The 18,250-nt window shown below is 47.4% G+C and overlaps 1 protein-coding gene across 6 annotated transcripts in view; it reads right to left on the bottom strand.

Moving 5' to 3' along the window:
• Positions 1 to 4,435: 4,435 nt before the first annotated feature.
• The window catches only part of PDILT (protein disulfide isomerase like, testis expressed), a 57,158-nt gene continuing 43,343 nt past the window's right edge, over positions 4,436 to 18,250 (bottom strand). For all 6 annotated transcript variants that reach the window (XM_017342475.4, XM_089321785.1, XM_017342477.4 and 3 more), the window contains 7 exons: positions 16,022 to 16,132; positions 15,812 to 15,937; positions 12,741 to 12,938; positions 10,998 to 11,118; positions 7,189 to 7,367; positions 5,748 to 5,840; positions 4,436 to 4,780 (listed from right to left, as the gene is read on the bottom strand). In XM_017342475.4, coding sequence (XP_017197964.1) covers positions 4,547 to 4,780; positions 5,748 to 5,840; positions 7,189 to 7,367; positions 10,998 to 11,118; positions 12,741 to 12,938; positions 15,812 to 15,937; positions 16,022 to 16,132 — 1,062 coding nt within the window. In that variant the 3' untranslated portion in view covers positions 4,436 to 4,546. The remainder of the gene's footprint in view (positions 4,781 to 5,747; positions 5,841 to 7,188; positions 7,368 to 10,997; positions 11,119 to 12,740; positions 12,939 to 15,811; positions 15,938 to 16,021; positions 16,133 to 18,250) is intronic.

Consider the following 18,250-nt stretch of genomic DNA (forward strand, 5'->3'; position numbering starts at 1 on the left):
CTCCTGAAGATGATTTTACCCTACAGGGATTTTTTAAAATCAGTTTACAATCCCAACTACAGCACTCACCAACCCTGAGAGCTGCTTATCTTTGCTAAACTTTGTCTTCTCTTTGCTCAATTTTCATCTTCCCAAACTTTGTTCTTTTCCAAAAACATGTTGGAAACATCTTGCTCGCTTTCGCAGTTCTTTGATGAAAAGGGACATTGCCATCTCCTCGTTTGCTGACTTATTATTCATTTCTTTATGAACCAGCTGTTTATATGCCATGTGCATTTCACGAGGCCATCTAAGCCCTGGTCTGGCCGTCCCTGAAGGATTGCAAGGTGACGCCTCTGGACCCCTTCTGGAGTTGTCTGGGCCCAAGACCCTGAAAGGAAAAGAGGACTCTAGCTTGGAGTCTGCTTTCTATTTTCTGTATTTGATGCTTTCACATCTTGGGCCTTGTTGATCCTGGAGGGAAGGCCCCTCTTGGAGCCAGCTAATTACTGGAGACAGCAAACAATTTACCTGTGAATGTGCCTTTTCCTATGCAAAGCAACCAAAGGGAACCCACCCTACCAAATAAGACAATTTGCTAAGAGGTCACTGCAGTTACTTTTGTTTGTACCCCTAGGATCCTGAACTTGTGAATCCTGGCTCTGTTACCAAAGGCTTGTGACCTTTGTGAGACTTTCTCACTCCAGGCCACTACTGCCCTGTTCTAATCACCCCAGGGGCCAGCCAGGAGCCAGAACCTATGGACACAGAAATTGAAACTCGCTCATCCCAAACCTACCACCCTGCCTCTCCCAGACCTCCCCACAAAAAAACCAGGCCTTCTCTCACCTTTCCCTCTTGTCCCCTCTGCTTCCTGAGTGCCTCTTCACCCTCCACTGTGCGATGACCTGCCCCATTCCCTCGGGATCTGTGAGTATAACAAGCTCTCTTTTCCGTGGCAGTTGTCTCTTGCTCTGTCCTCAAACCTAAATAATAATAAAACCTACCTTTTAAAACAATAGGCCCTGGGGCAGAATTGTGGTGCAATGGATTAGGCTGCCACTTGCCACACCAGTGTGTGTGAGCAGCGGTACGGACCCCAGCTGCTCTGCTTCCAATCCAGTTTCCTGCTAATGCTCCTGGGAAAGCAGTGGAAGATGGCCCCCCAAGTCCTTGGGTCCCTGCCACCAATGTGGGAGACCAGGATGAAGTTCCTGACTCCTGGCTTCAGTATGACCCATCCTGGGCTGTTGTGGACACTTGGGGAGTGAACCGGCCATAAGAAAGATACCTCTCTCTCTTCTCCCCTCCCCCCCTTTTCCTCTTCACTTTACTCCTCTTCTTCCTCCCCCTTCTCCTCCTCCTCTTGCCTTAGTCACTCTGCCTTCCAAAATAAAATAAATCTAAATAAATAATCACTGTGTTTCTTCGACACAACTGGATCGTCCTGTGGCCTCTCTAGTTGGCCGTTTATCCTGCCCTCTCGCCAGCCCCACATACTGAATCCTTATGGTGCACTGCCTGGAGCCATCAGCAACGCCTCTCATATTCTTGGTTGACCGGGATCTGGAGGCATCTCCCACATGTCCGCTCCCGTTGTGATGGAGGCAGCGCCCTTTCCCCCTGTGCCCTGGTGACCTTTCCTTCCCGCCTTCACTCTTTTCTTAGCCCTGGGCCAATCTCTCCCATCAACCCCTCCTACAAAGACCTTTCTTGGCTCTTGCACCCCACCATTTCATTTTTTCTTTTCATAGCTACAAGTCTCAACAGATGTTTACACTTTGCAACCCACACTGGTGTGCTCCTTGGATGGCCAACTCCATGGACATGGCTCACCAAGATCACCAAGGAAGGTCTCCACTGCCAAGTTTAATCAACAGTTCTCCCTCTTACTTCCAGGGCAGCAAATATGTGCTTTTAAACAAACCCTACTCAACCTCTCCAACCTTTCAGCCTTCTTGAACTGTAACTAGGAGAGTGGCCCTAATAATCTTGACAGCTATCACTTACTGAGTATCTCTGTTGTATCAGACACTTCTCTGTGCTTTTATATTTATTGTCTCCAGCAATGAAACCCATGGTGCAGGGGAGAAGTTCAGAGAGGTTGAGTAACTTCTCTAAGAATACACAGCTAGCCAGCGACTGCAGACTAAAACCGACATCTAATTCCTATTTACCCCTCTAATACTGCCTTCCTTTGGGAAGGGTAGAGAATGTCCCATGTTCAACCATGAGAATACTTGGAGTGACAAGCGGTTTTAGGTCTTTTTTGAACGAAGGACTCTAAGGGGTGCAGACTTTTGGAAAATTCATCAAACTGTATACCAACGGTTAAAATGAGAGCTCTGTGTGGGAAGGGGCAAAAAAATGAACCCAGAGAGAAGACTCTCCCAGTAGAAGGGTATGGCCTGGCCCACCCACCTGGACTGCCTTCCCCTGTGTGAGCCCCCACCTCCCGAGGCTCCGGTTCCAAGAGGGGGACCTGCAGGAGGCACACACGTCCTCTGACTCATACTCAGCCTGTCAGGGGCTCTGTTCCACGTGATTTAGTCTCAGCAGGCCCTGTGGACCTCTCCTTCAACCGGACCACATGGCCTTCGGGGGAGGCTTGCACCGTGTCCTGAATACTAACACCTGCTCCTGTTGGGGCGTCTGGCTCTGGCAAGTTCCAGGGCCCCAGGCTGTTCCCTGCTTCATCTGGCTGTGGACAGTCCAGGTTGGGGCGGGGCGGGGGAGAGGGGGAAGGCATGGTGTGTGGGAACTGGCTCCAGGGATTTGTTGAACATGACAGGTGGGAAGCGGAAAGACCTGGGTGGTGTGTGGCCCTCAGTCCCTGCAAATAAGACCCCTCTCCTTCTCTCCAGAGAAGTAGCCTTGCTGCCCGGCTGAGGTGCAAGGCACAAATCAGGGGTGTGAGTGTGAGGTAGGCTGAATAAAAACCCACAACTATGTCCACCTCCCAGGTCCTGGAACCTGTGAATGTTGCCTCACATGGCAAAGGGTGCTATGTGGGTGTCATCAAGCTAAGGGCTTGATGTGCTACCTGTGCTGGCTGGATGCAGTCACCAGGGTGCTTCTGGGAGTAAGCAGTCACAGGAAGTGGGAGACGTGAGGATCAAACAAAAAGCCGGAGTGATTCCATGACAGAACCACAGGCCAAGGAGTACAGGCAGCCCCCCGAAAACTAGCAAAGAGGAGGAAAGGGATTCTTCCAGAAGGGACCAAACCTGGCAACACCTTGACTTTAGCTCAACAAAACTGATTTCTGATTGCTGGCCTCCAAAACTCTAAGAGAATAAATGTGTGTTGTTTTGAGCCATTAAGTTTGTGTTCATTTGTCAGAGCATCAACGGGAAATGAACAGAAAGTCCCATGTGTGTCAGGGGCCATTGTCAGTGCTTCTCCATGTGGGAATGAGGGTGACATCATGAATCTCTGAAGGGTAGGGTGCTGCCAGATGTGGAATTTTCTACTTGATCCACAGACATTTACTGAGCACCGCACACATGCAAAGAAGAGTTCTAGACATTGAGAATACAGCAAGGAGGAAAATAGGTATGGCCACTCTCATGGGGCTTTCACGTGACATACACAGAATGATGAAATAGTAAGATCCTTCGAAATACTAAAATCCAGAAGGTCTCTCCGAGAATAGTTGAAATTTGAACAATGAAAAGGCTGCACGAAGATCTGGGGAAAGCATTTAGAGGAATAACCTCTGGGGAAAAAGAAAGTTGGTTGTTCCAAGAATAGACCGGAAGTGAGACTGGAGTCTAGACAGCAAGAGGGAGGGAGGAATGAAGGGAGGAGAAGAGACCCCCAGGCCTGGACCTTTCAGGACTTTGGAGGCATGGGACGCTGACTGGATTTTATTCCAAGAGCAGAAAAAACACCAACACAGGATTAAAATGAGGTAGAGTTGCAAGTACTCATGGCTATGGGTTTTTAAGATCATCCCAGATGTTCTGTGAATAGAGTACTGGGGTGGCGAGAGTCTAGAGAGGCTGCAAAGAGATCAATTGTAAGACTTGTGTGGCTGAGGAGTGGTGGGCCATTCAGTGGAGAGGGGTTGCAGTGGGTGGAGTCACTGGGATGGAAGTGGGTGGAGTCACAGATCCATAAATCACTTTTATGATAGAGGAAGGAAAGAAGAGAGTTACTTACTGAGATGTAAAAGTAGTCTGGGGATAGGTATGAGGCGGATCTCTTTTCTTGCTGTGCCAAAATGTACCTTAAACAAGTCAATCTGCCTCGTTGGAAAGTTTTAGCCAAACTCTGGCATTCCCAGTCTGGTAGGAGGTGGCAGCACAGTGGTTCAGTGCACAGCCCCTGGAGTGAGAGTGCCTGGGATCTAAACTATGGCCTCCAGCCATGCTGTGGGATAAATGCCCCTAAGGACACACAACCCTCCTAAGGCATCACCAATTGGGAAACAGAGGGAACGACTCAACCAGGCTCAAGGACATTCAGGGTTTTTATTATCCAACCCCCTCCCACCCCAGCCAACGGTATATAGTTTGTTGGAGAAGATATACTCTGGGTCCCTTCCTCCCTAGCTTCGGAGAAGCTAAAGTTCTTCCTTGACTGTGGGTTTCTTCTCTTGGCTTGGAGGGCCCTCTGGCATGGCCACTTCCTCCTCTACCTCAGCTGTTTCCTTCTGCCCAGCTGGCTCTTCCAGCGTAGTCATGTTCTGCAGCTCATGCAATTGCTGCTCCGGCAACTCTGCCTCCACCAAAGGCACCTCCACCTCCTTAGCCAATGCCTCCTCTTCTATCACTCCATTCTGATCAAGAGGCAACAGCTAAAAAAGCAAACGTGGGAAGAAGAGAAGGACGGAAGAGATAAGGAGTCTAATACATGAACAATAAAGAAAGGAGACAAAATATGTGATAATTGTGATTGTCATTGCCAAGGCCTTTTCCTACTTTTTCTCTCTGGTGCCCAGAGAGAACCAGCCTGTCTTTCAAATAAGTTCAAATTTCTAAAAATCCATTTGGCTTGGATGGTGAAGTGCCAAAGTGTGGATGGGCCCTTCTAAGAGGAAGAAACCACCCTTTCCCTACTCTAAGTCCACAGATGTGGCTGTCTCCCTCCCAGCTGCACAACTGGGCAGGGGACCCAGGCTTAGCTACTGAGACCTGTTGCAGGACATGCGCTTAGACTACTTTCTCAGTTGGGAAGATATTACTTCGGAGCTATGGGGGTAACTACTGTAACTCCTAGCGAATGATGCCAACAGGGAAGGAAACCTAGATGGTAGATACAAAGTTGGTCTGAGCTCCTGGATCCACTAGTGCCCTGCTATTCTACCAATTAAGAGGGACCAGTTCCCATTACTTATGCCCACTGAAGAAGAGTATCTAATATTTGCAATGCAGGGTCCTAAGCAATACAAATGCACCTTCCAGCAGATGGCAGCACCGAGGCGTGGCTAGGGGAAAATGGAGACTGTGGTCTCATCCATTAGTAGGACAATGCCAGAGGGTGGAATCTCGCCGAGACCTCTGGTTTCTACATCAGGAAAGCAGCCAGGAAGCAGCCTTCGCAGCTGTGCCCCTTCAGAGGCTGCGCCCTCTCCACCGTGTCTACCATTTCCGCCTCCTTGTGGTGAGTGCACTTCAGATAGCAATGGCCAATAAGAGCACCCAAACTGGACCGGTAATCTCTAGAAAGCATGAGATGTTGGAACTCTTGGCACTCTCTGTTCTAGTCCACTGAGTTCCTGGTCATTCTGAGACAGAATAATCCCGGGGGCTGCTGGCTCTTACCTCCTCCACTTCCTCTTCAGCCCTGGTCTTGACTTGGCTTTCCAGGAAGGCAGAAAAGCCTTTCATGGTGTGTTCTCCATCATACTTAACAGCCTAGGAAGAAAGTGGAACGGGGTCAGGATGAGAGCCTCCTCCTGCCAAATACTTGTGAGTGGCTGCATGGGGAAACTGAGCATCAGATTCCCAGCAACCTGGGTCTACTGAGCAGATTCCTTCACCTCTCTGAGCCTCCACTGCCGTGGCTCTAGGAGGATAATAAAAATTCCTTCACTGTATGGCTGGAATGTAGCATGCACGACGGAGTCACACTACCAAGCCCTTGTCCCCGGTTGCATTACTTAGCAGTGGGGTCCAGCTGCTTAACTTTTCTGACACCGTTTCCCCACTTCTGACATGGAGACAACAGTATCTCATCGTGTTTCAAGGATTGACTTAGTATCCGCAGAGCATTTAAAACGTGGCTCACAGCGAGTACCATATGCATTTGCGATTATTTTCATATGATGACTATTAGAATAGCTGTAATCTCGCCCAGCATCTTCACAGGCTCAGCGTTTCCATCACCACTCGTTCCCTTTCCTACTTTAGTCTTTTGGAAGGATACGAGGCTACTTACTGCCCACTGGTTATCTAAACTCCCTTTCAGGTAACTTAAGGACAATGACTCAGCCTCCTCCTCTCAATCCAGCCTCATTTTCCGATGCACCAGGAGAATGGCTTCTCCCTTGCAGTGCTTGGGTCATCCCTCTGCCCACCTTTTTGTTCCTGTTTACTCCCTACCTATAGTTCCTGGCCTCTCCTGCCATCTGATTGAAGTCCCCTGTTTGCACGATGACCCCCAGCTACATCTGTCCTCAGAAGCTGTCTTTCCCCAATGATAGCTGCATTCAGTGGAGGACTTGCCCAGGATGACGGCTCCCCACACTCGGTGCAGGGACCCAGATCACACTTCCTTGACTGACACTCTTCATATGGCAAAGTGTTCCATCATCGCTGCTGGTGGTTGATGACTACCATCCCAGTGTGTGACAACACCCTTTGTCTCTCTTACACATCCATCCGTCTTCTAAAATGCCCTACTCACAACATGCATGTGGAGATTCCCCCAACCTTGTTCTATAGCATCCCTACCCTTACTCCATGGGTATGGAGCTTAGTGCCAGTCCTAGAGGAAACCATGGAACCCATTCCTGACCTTTCAAAACACCCACATCCATTTGGCTACAGTGATTGGGTGAATGATGAGCAAGGGTACCCAATTATAGTAAATCTTAGAACTTTGGTGGAAGCTGCTTGAAAAATACTCTTTGGACTTGAATATGAGAGGGTAACAGGGTTGGGACTGAGAATGAAATGGTTTGATTAAAGGTAGGGAAAAACTGAGTCCCTGATTATAACACAATAGCAGGTTCAGCCATGTACCCCCTCAAGAGCTGCTCACTTGTTCAGAGTCAGTAGGGAAAAGCCGGAAGAACGGGTACCGGTCCATCGGCGAGAGCTGAATGTCGTTGGCTGTGATGTCGAGCTTGGCAATGGTGATTGTGGAGTGGTTTTGATATTTGATGCCGAGCTCCTCCAGCAGGGGAAACAGCACCCTACACTTCTCCGACCAGGGGGCATCTGCAGGAAAAAGACCATTGCTCAGGCCCATGCTGATACCACAGGCTACTCACGGCACTGCTGCTTGGCAGGCTGCACCCCATCTTTCTTTTAATTATATATTATTTTGTTTTTTATTTATTTATTTATTTTTTTTTTTGACAGGCAGAGTGGACAGTGAGAGAGAGAGACAGAGAGAAAGGTCTTCCTTTGCCGTTGGTTCACCCTCCAATGGCCGCCGCGGCCGGCGCGCTGCGGCCGGCGCACCGCGCTGATCTGATGGCAGGAGCCAGGAGCCAGGTGCTTTTCCTGGCCTCCCATGGGGTGCAGGGCCCAAGCACCTGGGCCATCCTCCACTGCACTCCCTGGCCACAGCAGAGGGCTGGCCTGGAAGAGGGGCAACCGGGACAGAATCCGGCGCCCCGACCGGGACTAGAACCCGGTGTGCCGGCGCCGCTAGGCGGAGGATTAGCCTATTGAGCCGTGGCGCCGGCCTAATTATATATTATTTTGTCATTTCAGCCATAGTACCTGATCATTATTAAATACACTTTTTTAACATGGCCTGGGTCCCCTGACACTCAGCCACTAACACTTTTAGGATGTTAACATTTTCTTCTATTTGTCACTCCCTTCTTTGAACATAGTGTTCCACTTTAGCTGAAGAAAACCATAAAATAGTATGATAAATGGATTCTTCATGTTCTGCCAAAAACCGTGCGTGTGTATGCATGTGTGTTACTCACAGGGGTGTTCCACCAAAGGTTAAAGCTACTCGCCCAAGGTCATCTAGTGATTAAACAGAGGAAGGGTGATTTGCTTTGACTTGTGACCACTGTACTACCAATACAATACAATAAATGTAACTTCAGAAAGATCACAAAAAAACAGAACCAAAAGACAGATTGCTTTGGTGTGGGGTAGGTGCTTTGGTGTGGGGTAGGTGTTTGGCCTAATTGGTAGGCCTTTTTTTTTTTTTTTTTTTTTTGACAGGCAGAATGAACAGAGAGAGAGACAGAGAGAAAGGTCTTCCTTTTCCGTTGGTTCACCTCCCAATAGCCGCTGCGGCTGGCGCACCACGCTGATCCGAAGCCAGGAGCCAGGTGCTTCCCCTGGTCTCCCATGCGGGTGCAGGGCCCAAGGACTTGGGCCATCCTCCACTGCACTCCTGGGCCACAGCAGAGAGCTGGACAGGAAGAGGAGCAACCGGGACAGAATCCGGCACCCCGACTGGGACTAGAACCCAGGGTGCCGGCGCCACAGGCAGAGGATTAGCCTATTGAGCTGCGGTGCCAGCCATGGGCAGGCCATTGATCAGGATACCTACTCCCATTCATTACAGAGTGCCCGAGTTCCATGCTCAGCTCAGCTTCCCGCTGGTGTGGACCCAAGGAGTCTGCACCTGCCACCCACACGGGATATGTGCACTGAGTTCCCGGCTCCCAGCTTCAGACCCCAAGGCTGTTGTGAGCATTCTGGATGTGGGCCAGCAGGCAGGAGTGCTTTGTCTGTCTCTCTCTCCTCCTCTGTCTCTCAAATAGATACATATTTTAAAAATGTTAAAGAGAAGTTTATTTTGCGGGCTGGCACTGTGGTGTAGCAAGCAAAGCTGCCACTTGCAGTGCCTGCATCCCATTTGGGCATTGGTTCCAGTCTCAGCTGCTCCACTTCCAATTTAGCTCTCTGCTGTGGCCTGAGAAAGCAGTAGAAGATGGCCCAAGTCCTTCAGCCCCTGCACCTGTGTGGGAGACCCAGAAAAAGCTGACTTCGGATCGACCCAGCTTGGGCCGTTGTGGCTCTCTGGGGAATGAACCAGTGAATGGAAGACCTCTCTCTCTCTGCCTCTGCCTCTCTCAAACAAACAAATAAATCAAAGGAGTTTATTTTGGTACAAAAGTTTGAAATCCATGCATATGAGGGGTCTTTCAAAGTTCTTGAAAAATGCATACCATGAAAAACTGTAAATAGATCTCAGCATTTTCTTACCAAAATAAACTTATCTTTTAACCTGTGGACTTTTGAAGTGCCATACTATGACACAATACTGGTGGAGGAGTACACACCCAGAAGTGAAGAGGTGAGCTCAAGAAATGTGACAAGTTCAAGTACCCCTAGATAGGGGATGCCTGACTTCCTTGCAGAAAGTTCTTTGAGATGTGAGTCTTTCCCAGGTACTTGGCCTTCTGGAGAGAAACCAGAGATGAGCTCCAAATCACACCTTGTTTGCTCACCCTTCCATTAAGCTTGGAGCCCCATGTTTCAGAGAGGAATGGCCTCTGAGGCCCGCAACATTCTGCCTTTGGATGATCATGTCCCACTTACAGATCAAGGGCTTCTTGGCCAAACCTGCTGCCAGCACCCTCGGCAGCCCTCCTGGAGCCCGGCAGGCCCTTGGTATGAGCAGGGGCGGGTGCATGGGGGGACATAATGGCAGCAGCCCCAGGGGGCCCATCTGACAGCCCTGCTTCCAAGAAAATGAGGTTGCATTTGCCTTTCTCAGGACCACAGGGGCATTCTCAGAACTCTGGTGTCAGGGGAGTACAGAAAGGCCACTCCGGGTCTCTCATTCAGGGCCAGGAGATTGCAGTGATTCAGCCAACACCTCGTTCTGTGGACAAAAGTCCATTTCTGTAGGATTTTCAAAGAACCACATGATGCAATCCAGTGATAGCACAGAGCTCGCTTTGAACTTTTGCCTTGCAGTAACTGTGTGACCCCAGGTAAGGTAAATGACCTCTCTGAGGCAGGTTTCCCTAATCTGTATCATGGCAAGAGGCGCTATAACTTCCTCCTGGGCTTGTTACACAACACACAACAGCAGGTGCATCAACAGCAAACTCATGTCTGGCTCATCGAAAGTACTCATGAAAAGGCAGCTCTGCCTTTGAAATCAGAGTGATCTGAAGTACTGTTCTGTCTCCTTCCTCTGTGTCTCAGGGTGAGCAAGAATGTCTCTGGCCTTGGCTCTCACACATAAATCAGAAACAGTGGGAAAGGGGCAATAATACTTAGGTGAGCTCTGACAATAATTACAATGTTAGTAATAATAGCAGCAATAAGCATTGTCATTTATCAAGTGCTTATAATATACCAGACATTGTGCTAGGTCCCTGACATGAAGGATTTGAGTCCCCACCTCATATGGGCTGTTGCTAAGTCACAACACCCAGAAGTAGCTACAAGTGGAGGTGCAACAGTCATTCTGCCCAGGTTCAATCCCCAGTTTGGCACCTTTGGGCTGTGTATTTCTGGGAAGGTTTTTTTCAGCTCCTTGCGACTCTATTTAGTCATCTCTCAAGTGGGAGCAATAAGAATGTTGTGAGAATTAAATGAGATAAGGTAATAGTGGCTCAGGGTGAAGCCTAACACGATGCAGCATCTGATCAAACATTATTAATCATCAACCAGATTATTGTGAGAAATAGAGATAGGCCCTGATTGTATGAAAGGCATTCTGTATATTCCAAGAGTTAGACTTCCAGGGACAAAGTTATAAGGCATCTTGGTCTGATCTCTTCAGGTGTGTGAAGACCAGCTTTGGTGTGGTGCATTGATGGGTTTTAAAGATTATAGTGACCAGGAATTCACAAGCAACTCTTGCTAAGTAGTGTTGGAGCCCACAGCCTCCTGTTACCTCCGTGAGGTACTTACAGAACATCACAAACACGTCCCTTTCCTTGTCAAAGACGACCAAGTTGAAGTTCTTCCCCACCAGCTGCTTAACTGGCCCTTGGTCCCAGTATTTTGGAATCTCTTCACTGGATAGATGTTTCTAGGAAGAAAATTTGAGAGTTCTAACAGCTGGCAGAAATGGGTTCAAATTTGGGAATGTTCCATTCCGACAGGAAGAAATGACAGGTTTCCTTTGTTCATCCACAAGAGCCTTGGGGCAGAGTTTGAAATGCTGAGATGGAACATGGGCTCCATGGCAGCTTTGGATGGGCTAGGGCAGGTTGGGACCAGAGGGCTAAGGTGGAGACCATGGTTCTTGGGATTCTCAGATGAGAGTGGGATTCATGTCATTAGCATCTTAATTAGTTTTTTTTTTTTAATGCTGCCTCCAATTAATCTGGGAATCAAGACCAAGGTCACTTCTAAGACCTATAAAATCTTTAACACACTCTGGTTCCTTCCAGTCTCCCCATACCCATTCCCATCCTACCACTTCCTTCCTTCAGCCACACACCAGTCTTCAGTTTACCTAAAGAGCTAAAATCCCTCCCCGCTGGGGCCTTTGTTTATGCAGTTTTCCCTGCCTAGAAGGTCTCCCCAACTCCTGCTTCTTACTCTCCCTTCTTTCTCTGGTGAGGGATACCGATCTTGTGCCTAAGAAAACAACAGTTTGAGAAGGCTGCAGGGAATACTGTGTTGCATGGGGCCGACGCTGTGGCACAGCAGGTTAAAGCCCTGGCCTGAAGCACTGGCATCCCATATGGGCACTGGTTCGAGTCCTGGCTGCTCTTCTTCCGATCCAGCTCTCTGCTATAGCCTGTGAAAGCAGTAGAAGATGGCCCAAGTCCTTTGGCCCCTGGACCCACATGGGAGACCTGGAAGAAGCTCCTGGCTCCTGACTTCGGATCAGCTCAGCTCCGACCGTTGTGGCCACCTGGGGAGTGAACCATTGGATGGAAGATCTCTCTCTCTGTCTCTACCTCTCTCTGTAACTCTGTCTTTCAAATAAATAAAACAAATCTTAAAAAAAAAAATGCTGTGTTGCTGGGAATGGACAGAAGGCAATAGAAGCACTTGGAGGTAAGGGGATCTCAGATTGTGGCTTGCCTGGAGAGCCTCTACCTACTCCTGTTGTCCCAGGATATTTTTAAAGAATGTCCCCTTTCTTTCCCGAATCATTCTAGTTTGGAAAATGAAAAACGTGTTCCACTTACTCATCAGGGTAGCTGAGGCTACAGCAGGAGCTGACCAGTGTGTGATGATGTGTTGTGTGGTTATCTTTCTTGAACCTCTCCTTACTCACCCCACTCACCCAAATGTCCCTAAAGCCTTTGAGGCTAAATCCTGTCTTGTGTTCTACTCCTTCCTCCTCCCTAATGCAGGTACCTATCTACCCTGTACAAGCAGATCTTTCACATCAGAGACTTAGAAGAGCCTTCTTTCAAAGAATAAATTAGCTCTCCTGAGAGCCTGCATTTCAGTTGGAAATTCTTCCAAAGAAATACCTGTATTTTGCAACTAAAGAATTAATGGCAGAATTAGAGGCCCAGAATGGGTAAAAAATTGGATCAATTTGAGATGAGGAAATGGGGGGAAATCCCTCATGCTAAACCACGAGGCTGAAGTTTGTTCTGCCTCTCCATTCAGGTGGCCAAAGCCAAAAATTCTAAGAAAGAGATGCTACTGAGGTTTGGAATCAATCTTGTCCAAGAACAAACTCACCTTGGCATTTTTGCTCAGGAAGTTGCGGCCAAATTTCTTGAGGTTTTGGTAGGTTATGTCATCCGAAGGCATTTTGTATCTGGCATCTGAGCTTAAGTTGAGGATTTGAACACATGGGATATTGACTTCTGAGAGCTGGAAGTATTCTAACACACGTCTGTTTCTATGTTCATCAGCATCCACAAGGATGAAAAGGATCTGCCAGATCAAACAAAATCTTTATCTCTCTGGATTCTTTACCAAGGGGGAAGAACTGCTGGGAAGCTGAGGGCTGACAGAATGCAAAGGGCAGGTCTATGGAGCACTTCTGAAACAAAGATCGAATAAAAACTGCTTTCCTTTGGGCAGGTGCACACCTGTCCCCAAATACAAAGTCAGGTTGCAGCCGCCAGCCAGGATTCCTCATCCTTATGACATGAACCACTGGCACAACTTGAGGACCTCAGAAGGTCCTGAATGTTCACCTGTGCCTCAGTTTCCTTATCTGTAAAAGGGTGACTGTAAAAGTACCTACCTTGTAGGGTTGCTGTGAGAATTAAATACGACAGGGCATGTAAAAGCTTAGCTCAGTTTCTGACTGGTAGGAAACATTCAACATGTGCCAACGCTTCCTACCCTTCAAAACGACTGTCGAGGAAATCCATGACTCTGCTCACTCCTTCAGTCAACAAATACTCATGGAGTGCCTGCCACGTGTTAGCCATTTTACTAAGCACTGGGGATACAACACTGCCCAAAGCACACAAAATCCATGCCACACTGAGTTTATTATTCTAGTAGAAAAAGCAGACAACAAACAAGTTAAACAAGCTAATAAATTCAGATGGCAATGAGTGCCAGTTAGACAATAAGACAAGGTGATGTAATAGAGAATAATGCACAGAGAAGGAGCAGGGAGGGGCTCAACATTACATAGAGGGGTCAGGAGGAGAATCTGAGGAGGTGACGTTTTGCTGGGACCTGGGTGATGAGTCACAAGTCAAGGAGCCATGATCCAGGCAGTAGAAGCTGTCTATGCAAAGGCGTGGTGGGGGTGGGGGTGGGGGACCAAACAGAAAGAGCTTAGAATGTTCTAGGAATAAAGGCCAGTGTGAGTACTGGGAGGTCGGAGACTATGACAGTGAGGTCACAAGTCCAGCAAGGGGCTTGGGTTCAGTGTGAACACAATGGAAGGTCACTGGAGGAAAGCAAGCCAGAGAAGGACGCGATGCTGATTTGGAAATGTCACTCTGATGGCACCAAGAGCGGAAGAAGGCAGAGGAGGCGGAGGCCACTGGAGACACCTGGTGTCACGTTCTTGCAGGTCATTCTTTCATCAGCAGATAAAGGCCCCACAAAGTGCTCGTGCAGGTGCCAGGGAGACTGAAAAATGAGGTGGTCCCATTAAACCATCTTTGTACACTTTCGAGAAATATTGGCTCTCTCTGACCTGCTGAGCCCCGGAGCACTGAAGTGAACAAGAAAAGCTATGGGGTGCATCCTACTGGAACAATATCAGTCCAGCTGTTTTTATCTTTGGTGCTAAAATGGATCATAATCAATAAAGGGAATCATTGAGAAGCTCACACATTAGAGGAAACAAGATTTTAACCTCATCTCTCAGTCAATGCCAGAATAAATTCCAGCTAAATTAAAGCATTAAAAAGAAAAACCTGGAAGAAAATATGGTTACATATTGACTACTATACCATAGGAGAAATGGAGAGAAAGCAGCCAGATTGAAATCAATTTAATTATATCCAAAATATTAAAGTGTAAAGTTGAAAACAGACAATATATTTACAAGAGGTATTTCTGTGGTTTGGAAGCATCTTTTTGGAAAGCAATGTATTTGGAATGCCATATAGACATGAAATATGTTCATTTTTGAGTGGCTTTACCCTGTTTCTTTTAGGGTTCAAAGTTTCTAATTGTTTTTGTTTAATTTCAGAATAATTTTCTTCAAAAGAAAAAACCTGCCATTATATTTCTCATAAAAATAAAGGAAAATCGGTATACAGTCTCTATGGCCCAGTTGGTGGTAACTGTATTAATCATCAGTAGAATTTAGGAGAAACCCTTTTGTTTCTAATGAATGCAATGGCAACTTCAATAAGAAGAGGCACAGTTTACTGTACTTTTGCTCATGGCCACACTATAGGTTTTCTAATTCTTACTATAACTCTCTGTTTTGCGCACGAAGAGACAGGATTAGATTAAGAAGTTCACCAAGATAACATAGCTTGTAAGAGGCAGAGAATTCAAAGTCAGGTCTGTGCCATGGCAAAGCCCAGAAACTGGGGCAGGTGTTTGGCCCAGCGGTTGAGATGCCTGCATTCCATATCGGAGTGTGTGGGGCCCCATCTCAGCTCTGACTCCTGACTTGGTTCCTACTAATGTGCACCCTTGAAAGGCAGCAGGCGGTGGCTCAAATGACTGAGTTTCTGTTCTGCATGAGGGAGACCTGGATTGAGTTCTTGGCTTCCAGGTTTGACCCCAGCCCACTCTCGGCTGTAGCAGGCATTTGAGTCAATCAACAGGTGGAAGCGCTCTTCCTTTCTCTCTCTCTCCTCCTCCACACTCCCTGTCTCTCATACAATTTTTTTAAATAACTAATTTTCTTTAAAAGACCACAATCTCATCAATAATTTGCCAGACAATCCATGCTGGAGCACATCTTCGGGCTCCTCCATGACCTCAAGCAGGCGTGACCTTTCCTCCCCTCACTTCCAAGCCAAAGGCAACCACACTGCACTCACCCACAGTGAGCAGAGCAAGAGCCATCAGAGAAGCAGCAAAACCATCACGTTCCCACAGCAGGCATATTAAAAAAGATGAGGAAAGAAGGATCACAGGTTTGGCAGAGAGAGAAAGACAGAGAGAGAGAGAGTTAGATTGTGCAGAAAGAATAGAGGAATCTGATTTAAAATTAAGTAGTAAATAATATGGCCATGGTATGCAAATTAGGAACTTGGTATACAAATACTTCCTAACTTCATTTATAATAAGTAGGACAGGCAAATGGCCTCAGAGTCTGCAAGACTTGGTTTCCCACCCAGGAGCCCCAAAGAGCCAGGGCGTATTCTACAAACCTTGTTTTGGAACTCCTTTGATGCCAGCTTATAGTGCTGGATGATGAGACCAAATGACTCAGCACTTTTGGAGGCAAAGAGCAGCATGTGATTCAGGATGTGCAATTCATAAATCAAGTCCTTATTCTGAAATGGCAAGGAAGACTTGTTATTTTAGATACATACAGCTGTCCCAGCTCCCCTCTCCAAGGGGATCCCTGGCTCACTGACCTCCGTGTTGTATTCAATCACCAAATCTGTAAGGTGCTGTTTGATGACTTGATTGAGGTCATATTTGTTGGTACTATCATTAATAAGCTCTTGGCGGTTCACGACTTTCCCCTTGGACATAAGAAGAGAAAAACTGGAGGGAGGTAGCTTCCATTATACAAGCACTTAACAAATATGCATAGCAATTTTCCCACTGGATAAAAGGATAACGCTGAGGAATGGTGGCAGGTGTAATCCATAACCCAAGTACTTAATAAATACAAACAGCTGGACAGATTAACCTATGGGTGGAATATGGGTATGAAAATCTAGATCTACAATCACAAGGAGTACAACTGACTGTCAGCCTAAACTGTTGTGTCTGAAATCCCTCAAAAATATTTGTGCTGGGCCCGAGCTGTCAGTCAATGGCTCAGGGTGGTATTCAGGGGAGTCCATGCTTGGGAAGTGGGGACTTGAATAAGTTTCTTAGAACTCCATTGCAGTCAAAGCCACCCCCACCAACCTGCCTTCCTTCCAAAGAGTCTGACCTTCATCAGGCTCTGGTGGCTCTCAAGTTCTCCCCTGGATTCCTGTTTTACTGCTGAGGCATTCTTCCTAAGATATATTTTACATTTCTAGTCTTGCTTGCCAATGGCCTCTCAGGAGGAACTGAACTAGTACAGGAATGATATAATTCTCTGTGCACAGGATCAAAGTCGGTGGGGAAAGAGAAACAAGCGACCATCACCTATTTCCTCTTCCATCTCCTGCACTTCATTTCTACTAAGCCCACCCTGGCACAAACCTGAACTCCTGTCGGGATCTTCTATGGCCTTCCAACCTCTGCCCTTGCCCCCTTCCAGTCCACACTCCTCATGTCAGTCAGAGTGACAGTGTTAGAGCCCAAATATGATCATGTCCTTTTTGCATTTTCTTGCTTCAACACTTCCTAGCCCCAGTTGTTCTCTGGATAAATACCCAACAATGATCTAGTAATAGTTTTAACTGAAGAGCTTTGTTACACCACGGTTCTAGGCATGTTCTATGCACGGGTTTGTTTATGCCTCACCACGTCTCACTGAGCTTTATACTATTATTTTCTTCATTTTTCAAATAAACTTATCTTAGTGAAGTAACTTGCCCAAGGTTAGCCAGGACTGCAACCAAGGCAATGACTCTAGTACTTGCAGTCCTACCCACTGGAAGGCACAAAACCTCTCTCAATATGTTTTTCAAGTCTGCTATTGAGATTTTGATTTTGCGATGGGGTTTATTCAGCAGAAATTCTAAAATTTTACTTGGAATTTAATTTGGCGTAAAGGAAGACGTATGGATCCGGCTTCAGGTTTTCTTCCACGTGGCTACACAATTGTCTCAACGCTACTCACTCAGTAACACATATTTTCTCCACTCATCTAAACTACCATCTTTCTCATATACTAAATTTCCATTTCTATTTGGCTCTATTTCTGGACTCTATGCAGGCCCATTTGAAAATCCAAGTCAGATTGTTTTATTGCTTAAGACCTTTCAATGATTTCCATGGGTCCAAGAAAAACAAAAAGTGACTCAGAACCTTCTCTGAAAGTCAGGCACACCTGGGCGTCATTCCACCTGCCTCACGTGTGGCCTTGTGTGAGGAACCTAACCTCTCTCTGCATTCTCTGTGAGTAGTATGGCTATTGTAAATGTTTGGCTTTGTGCGGAGGAGAAGGCAGGCATGTTCCAAGACCAGATCACCAGATCCAGAGTGGTACCATGCAACAGAATTTTCTGTGATGAAGGAAATAATCTACAAATCTGTGATGTCAAGTAGTACAGTCTCTAGTCTCCAGTCACATGTGACTAATGCTGCCATACTGGACAGCTCAGGTCTATATCCCAAAGAGGGAAGGAAAGGTGGTACTCCATTGGCCGGTGCTGCGGCTCACTAGGCTAATCCTCCGCCTTGCGGAGCCAGCACACCGGGTTCTAGTACCAGTCGGGGCGCCAGATTCTGTCCCGGTGGCCCCTCTTCCAGGCCAGCTCTCTGCTGTGGCCAGAGAGTGCAGTGGAGGATGGCCCGAGTACTTGGGCCCTGTGCCCCATGGGAGACCAGGAGAAGTACCTGGCTCCTGCCATCGGATCAGCACGGTGTGCCAGCCGCAGCGCGCCAGTCGCGGCAGCCATTGGAGGGTGAACCAACGGCAAAGGAAGACCTTTCTCTCTGTCTCTCTCTCTCACTGTCCACTCTGCCTATCAAAAAAA

Source organism: Oryctolagus cuniculus, chromosome 19 (genome assembly GCF_051225735.1).
Source record: "Oryctolagus cuniculus isolate XC-2025 breed Fujian yellow rabbit chromosome 19, ASM5122573v1, whole genome shotgun sequence".
Lineage (NCBI taxonomy): Eukaryota > Metazoa > Chordata > Mammalia > Lagomorpha > Leporidae > Oryctolagus > Oryctolagus cuniculus.